This window comes from Lagenorhynchus albirostris, chromosome 11 (assembly GCF_949774975.1).
Source record: "Lagenorhynchus albirostris chromosome 11, mLagAlb1.1, whole genome shotgun sequence".
In the NCBI taxonomy this organism is placed as follows: Eukaryota; Metazoa; Chordata; class Mammalia; order Artiodactyla; family Delphinidae; genus Lagenorhynchus; species Lagenorhynchus albirostris.
The window spans coordinates 38777872-38785116 of record NC_083105.1 but is presented as its reverse complement, the minus strand read 5'-3'; the positions used below and the strand labels follow the sequence as shown (position 1 = coordinate 38785116).

Sequence of the window (7245 nt, the reverse complement as noted above, 5' to 3'; positions counted from 1 at the left end):
GATTAGGCCCAGCAGCTCCGTGGCCGCCGCCGCCCCGCGGGGGGGCGGGGTGGGGAAGTGTTTTGTCTCCCCGCCCCCCCCCCCTGCCGCCGCCGCCGCCGCCGCCGCCGCCGCCGCCTCGTAGGAGGCTACCGCCGCGACCCCAGGGAACCCGCGGCCCAGCCTTAAGCCCCCAACCCCGGGGGCTGGCATGAGCGGCTCTTCGGCGGCGCCGGGGGGCGGGTTAGCCGTCGCCGCCTGAAACCCGGCCTGCCACCCGACCCCACCTCGCTGACCGAGGCTGACGGCGGAGCGTGCGAACGACCCCGCTACTGCTTTCTTCCTCCCCTAGATCACACACCCCAGCCCCGGAAGATGGGGAACTGCCTGAAGTCCCCCACTTCGGATGACATCTCCCTGCTTCACGAGTCTCAGTCCGACCGGGCTAGCTTTGGCGAGGGGACGGAGCCGGATCAGGAGCTGCCGCCGCCATATCAGGAACAAGTTCCAGTTCCGGTCTATCATCCAACACCTAGCCAGACTCGCCTAGCAACTCAGCTGACTGAAGAGGAACAAATTAGGATAGCTCAAAGAATAGGCCTTATACAGCATCTGCCTAAAGGAGTTTATGACCCTGGAAGAGATGGATCAGAAAAAAAGATCCGGGAGTGTGTGATCTGTATGATGGACTTTGTTTATGGGGACCCAATTCGATTTCTGCCGTGCATGCACATCTATCACCTGGACTGTATAGATGACTGGTTGATGAGATCCTTCACGTGCCCCTCCTGCATGGAGCCAGTTGATGCAGCACTGCTTTCATCCTACGAGACTAATTGAGCCAGGGTCTCTCATCTGACTTCAAGTGAACCATCATTTTTGGTGGTTTTGATCTTTTGTCACTGAGCCCAAAGAGCCAGGGATTAGGAATTAAGATCATGCACAAAAGTTTCCTAAAAATTCCTGCATGGCTGCAGGAATTCCTGAATGGCTGCAGATGTTGGGGGAAAAAAGTATGTGATATTTTAGAAACTTAGGGGGAAAAGTAGGAAGGTATTTTTATGTAAAGCCTTGACCCAGTGTTCAAAAATATAATTGTATTTAGATCTTGTTATTGCTCCAGTACATAGGAATTGTGTAAAGTGTTATACAGCAGCTGTATATGTTTAAATTGTGTCTGTTGAAGATTAGGAAAAAGATAGTGGTTGTTTTTCCTAAATGAAATAACTTTCTTCTCCCCCCCCACCCAAATTCTTTTCTCAAGTTGCTGGCATTTGGGTCAAGGTTTTATTAAAAGCTACATTTTATAACACTGGCACAAAAAAAGTAGTTTTAAGCTTGTTTGCACAGTTCTTTTTTTCCATTGGAAATGGAATTCATTGCCTTAGGTCTTTTTAAATAGTGTATTATTATCGTTGGGGCTGGCTCTATGCTTGAAAACCAGTTTATTTATAACCTGTTATAAGTGCTATATCTGTTTTCAGTTAGGAAATGCAGAATTCAAAGTGATCTCCTAGCTTGTAAGCAAACTGAGATGCACTATCCCTTTTCTATAAAAAAATGAGTTAATGTGTCAAGAAACCAACTCCAGTAAAGTGGGGTTTAATATTACCCTTTCTTATGTGTTTCACCTAATTATTTTGGTTGTTAATATGGTGATAATTAAAAGTCAAGGTAAATTTTAAATATTAAGAATTCTGATTTATTGAGCTTGAATTATGCCACCATGCTTATGTAAAAATGAAAGTGGCACCATGGTTAAACTGAGAAAAGTTTCTCAGTTGCAACAATTTTGATTTATTCTTTCCTGTGACCTCCTTCCCTGTTGTCTTGAACATAGCAAAAGGATACTGCATCTCTTCTTATTGTAGTGCTGAGGTTACTGAAGTTATATAAAAACACATCTCTGTTTCTGCTGGAAGGACAGTCCTGCTAGTTGACTGACAATTCTAAGCAGGGAGAATTAAGATAAATGTGTTTCATGTTTTGCACACAAATGCAGAATTTGTATAACCACATGACTTCATAGTTGTGATCTCAAAAAAGAAGGAATTTCTCTTTTATCTTTTTCTTGCAGTTAATATAAGAACACTGAATCTCTAAGCTTCTGAAGTGTTAGAGGTAGAGATGGTCTAGTAAAGATGTAGTTGTAATGTTTTATCCACTTAGCATGTGTTTATTTTTCTTTATGTACTCGAAGGTGACATATTTGTACAACTCAGTGATATTACAGCTAAAAAATCATTCATTAGCAAAAGGAGAAGCAATCTCAACCCAACAAATCAGAAATGTTTCTTTTTATTTTATATTGAGTTGAATATTTGACTTTAACACTTTTCTACATACAAAACAAAATTATGAAGGGTTCTTCATAATTGCATTATAGAAGAATTTAGTATGTCATAAGCACTTAAAGATTTGACATTCAACTGTAGCAGTATCCATGTTGGTTAATTTTCTTATGAGCCCCATGATGAGTTCGAGAAAAATTGAAAGAAATTAGATTATCAAGTTCTGTTAAATTGTTACATGTATCTTGCTTAAGTTTTTGTTCATTAATTTATATCCAATTACATAAAGCAAATTTGGAGGAAAAAAAAATTATTGATTCCTAGATTATGTCCTTTATAGTCAGAGAACAAACTCTGTTTAGGATTTCAATGCTTTAAACGTATTTAAAATTTATTAAGACTTGTTTTAGAGCCCAGAATATATTGTTTTGGTCAGTGTTCCACGTTCACTTGAAAAGAATGTGTCTTCTGCTCTTGTTGGGTGTAGTATTATATAAATATATTTAGGTCAAGCAGGTTGATACTGTGGTTTAATTCTTCTGTGTTTTTATCGAGTTTGTCTAATTACTCTATCAGTTTTTTGAGAGAGGGTGATAAAATCTCCAGTGGTGGCTTTGTTTATATTTCCATTTAATTTTGGCACTTATGTTTCATGATTTTGGAAGCTCTATTAGGTGCATATACATTTATGACTATGATGTATTCCTGATGATTGAGCGTTCAATTGTTATAAAATGTCTCTATCTCTGGTAATGGTCTTTGTCTTAAAGTCTATTTGAACAGATATTGATATGTCCCTTTAGCCTTCTTATGCTGCTGTTTATACTATATATCTTTTTCCATCCAATTACTTTCATCCAGTCCATGTGTTTTTGTTCAAAGTTGTCTTTTGTAGGCAGCAGAGAGTTGTTGCTTTTTTAATCCATTCTACAAAATCTCTTTCTTATTTTGTAATCCTTATTTGTTTTGTCTTATTTTGTTGGTAGGACCTGAAGTACTATATTGAATAGTAGCAGTCGTAGCACTATTCCTTGTCTTGTTCTGGATCCTAAGGAAATATATCTAAATTTTCACCATTAACTGTAATGTTTGCATTAGTTATTTGTAGATAGCCTTTATAAAATTAATGAAGTTCTACTTCTAATGTTCTTAGCTTTTCCAGCATGTATGTGTTAAATTTATGGAATGCTTTTAAAAAATCTCCTTAAATTATTATTTTTGGTATTCTTTTCTTATTTGTATTTGGAATAATAAAATGAATTAGTTTAAAAAGATTTTTGGAATAACTTGTATAAGGAATAGATTACTTCTTACATGAAGTAAGAAGCATATGTGGGAGCATACACATGTAAAATTATTTGCACGTGGGGCTTATTGGTTTTTTTTTGAGAAGGTCTTTGATTAATATTTCAACTTATTTAATGGGTATTAATTTATTCAAGCTTTCTATTTGCATTTTAGCTTAAAATTAAATTTATTAATTTCATCTAGTTTTATATTTATTGGCATATAGTTGTTTATAATATTTTTTAACCTCCATTGTATTTGCAGTTGTTTGTATCTATTTCTATTCTTTTGTCTAATTTTAAAAGGCCTAGAATATACTCCTCCAAGTGGGGAGGAGAGGTGATCCCCAGAGTGGGGAGCCTGTGGGCTGGACCACTTTCATTTATGTGGTCTTCTCACCCTCACCGTATCCCATCTGGTGTTCCATTCCAGTGACTCTTCCCTGAGTATATAGATCCTTTTAAGGAGATGTCTTCCTCAGCTGTAATTAGAAACTTTGACAAATGGGGACAAAGGGTAGGAAAAAGAGTGAAGAAATGAGGGAAGAGAATGCTCAGGATGGAGTCCAGCCTGCCTGTACTTGTAGCTTTTCACTCTAACTCTAGCTGAACTCCTGTGCTATACTGATGCTATCTCCCCCATTCTGTTGGCTCTGGTTTGGAGATAGGCAATGACATTTTAGGGTAGTGTTGTGGAAATAAATGGGCACCATTAGAAAACCCTTCACCAGGCTTTTCCCTGTTATTGCCTCTCAGTCTTCTGCGCTTGGTTGCCGTCTTACCCTCATCCCCCTTCTCCCAGTTACACCAGGCCTTGACCTCTATCCCTAAGCGTTTTCCTTACTTTTGGTGCAAAGTTCTGAGATTCCTCAACCTCCGTCTCACTTCTTTGGCCTCATCAGAGTTTGGTTTCTGGAGAGATAGCCAGAAGCTCTTGTTAATTTGCCATATTTTCTAGGACAACCAGTAGATTATTTGTAAAATAGAGAATCTGCTTAACATGTAACCATTTATTTTCTAATTTTTTTTTCTTAATTGTGATAGTTACAAGTGCTGGTCATCAAAATATTTTTGCTTCTTCTCCTGGGCACAGAGTAGGATTGCAATTCCCTATCCCTTCGCTAAAATTCAGTGTGGCCATGTGATTTGTTTTAGACAATGAAAAGTGAGCATAAATCGCTGTTTTACTTCTGGGTGGAAGCCCTAAGAGTCAGTGCTTGATTTGCCATTCTTTCTTATACTCTGTGACATTCCCTAGTTCAAGAGTTGGCAACATTTTTCTGTCAAGGACCAGATAATTATTTTAGGCTTTGTGGGCCATATGGTCTTAGTTGCAGCTACTCATCTCTGTTGTAGTGCGAAAACAACCACAGACAATACATAGGTGAATGAACATAGCTGTATCCCAGTAACACTTGATTTATGGATATTGAAATAGAAATTTCATATAGTTTCACTTTTTATTTTTTAAATTAATTAATTTAACATCTTTATTGGAGTATAGTTGCTTTACAATGGTGTGTTAGTTTCTGCCGTATAACAAAGTGAATCAGCTATACATATACATATATCCCCATATCTCCTCCCTCTTGCGTTTCCCTTCCACCCTCCCTATCCCACCCCTCTAGGTGGTCACAAAGCACCGAGCTCATCTCCCTGTGCTATGTGGCTGCTTCCCACTAGCTATCTATTTTACATTTGGTAGTGTATATATGTCCATGCCACTCTCTCACTTCATCACAGCTTACCCTTCCCCCTCCCCGTGTCCTCAAGTCCATTCTCTATGTCTTCGTCTTTATTCCTGTCCTGCCCCTAGGTTCTTCAGAACCATTTTTTAAAATTTTTTAGATTCCTATATATGTGTTAGCATATGGCATTTGTTTTTCTCTTTCTGACTTACTTCACTCTGTGTGACAGACTCTAGGTCCATCCACCTCACTACAAATAACTCAATTTCGTTTCTTTTTATTGCTGCATAATATTCCATTGTATATATGTGCAACATCTTCTTTATCCATTCATCTGTCGATGGACACTTAGGCTGCTTCCATGTCCTGGCTATTGTAAATAGAGCTGCAGTGAACATTGTGGTACATGACTCTTTTTGAATTATCATATAGTTTTAATATATCAGAAAATATTATTCTTTAAAAAATTATTTCAACTCTTAAAAAATGTAAAAGTCGTTTTTAGCTTCTGGGTCAAACAAAATCAGGCAGCACGCCAGATTTGGCCTACAGGCCATAGTTTCTTGGCTCCTGTTCTAGATGAAGGCTACTCCATAAACCTGATTCCCAGGAGGAGGAAAACAGCCAAGCCCCAAACTGATCCATGAAAGATATCTGCTTTGGGGGAAAAAAAAAAACCCAACCAGTTATTTTAAGCCACTAAGATTCTCTTTCAAATTACAGCATTACCTAGTGCAATCTGGTACACTATTTCTATGTTTAAATGATAAGGCAGCAATGAATAACTAGAAGACAAACGTTAATGGAAAGACAAAAGAAAGAGAGAAAGGGCAGCTGAGAAAGAACCAGGAGGAGTTTGGACTGAAATTTAAGAGCTCAGGGACTTCCCTCATGGCGCAGTGGTTAAGAATCTGCCTGCCAATGCAGGGGACACGGGTTCGATCCCTGGTCTGGGAAGATCCCACATGCCGCAGAGCAACTAAGCCTGTGCACCCTAACTACTGAGCCTGTGCTCTAGAGCCCGCGAGACACAACTACTGAGCCCACATGCCACAACTACTGAAGCTCGTGCACCTAGACCCTGTGCCCTGCAACAAGAGAAGCCACTGCAATGAGAAGGCTACGCACCACAACGAAGAGTAGCTCCCGCTCGCCGCAACTAGAGAAAGCCCGCACACAGCAGCGAAGACCTAATGCAGCCAAAAAAAAAAAAAGGGCTCATTAAAATTCTGACAGATTATCCATTCTTTTCATCTGAATCCCATTTCTTTACATTCTGATCATCTGCCTATTTTCACATTTAATACTGTATCTTCTACTCTTTCTGGGATGCTGGTATGTTGACTGTTTCAAATAATTAAAAAAAAAAGAGAAAGTCATGGAAGTACTTAAAGTAGAGCTGAAAATTTTGTCAAAAAGTCAGGAAGGCCAAAATAAGGAGCTCTGTTAAGAGATATTCCATCAACTAAAATATCTTTACTCTGCCATGGCAACTCCAAAATAGTATAGAATATGTAATATGCAGTATCCTTGTTTGAACCAGGATGCTGAGAATTGTGCGGCCAACAAATGTCTATTTTGGAGGCAAAAAGCGGCAGAGTCTCAAAAGAGACTGTACTGATTTTGTAGCATTTGTTGAGCTTTCCCAATTGTTAGTGGCAGAATTCCAGAGACACTCAAGGTATCCCCGTTCCAACGGCTTAAAACTGTATATTTACCTTGTGTGTCTCTGTAATTGCTGGAGCTCTGATTCTAACATGGTTGGTGTGTGTTAAATAATCTTTTTCTTTGGACGTGCCAGAGCAGGAAAGAGAAGAGATGTTTGTGGTGATAAACGTTGCACTTGTCAGAGCCTCTTGCCCTGGAAATGTTTGTGGGAAAACAGTCCTTATTTGATCATTTTTGGGGTGAAGGAAATGAAAATAAGTTGTGTGCAGAGGCTCTTTCTCCCTCAGGGTAGCTGAGTGGGAGAGAGAGTCTCTGGAAAACCTACAGTTTCTT

The 7245-nt window shown here is 39.3% G+C and overlaps 1 protein-coding gene across 1 annotated transcript; it reads left to right on the top strand.

Moving 5' to 3' along the window:
- The first annotated feature begins 236 nt into the window (after nt 1-236).
- Nucleotides 237-2143, top strand: LOC132528651 (RING finger protein 11-like). Its single transcript, XM_060164612.1, has one exon. It carries the CDS (start codon nt 355-357, stop codon nt 817-819), a length of 465 nt encoding a protein of 154 aa, XP_060020595.1. The 5' UTR covers nt 237-354; the 3' UTR covers nt 820-2143.
- Nucleotides 2144-7245: the final 5102 nt, after the last annotated feature.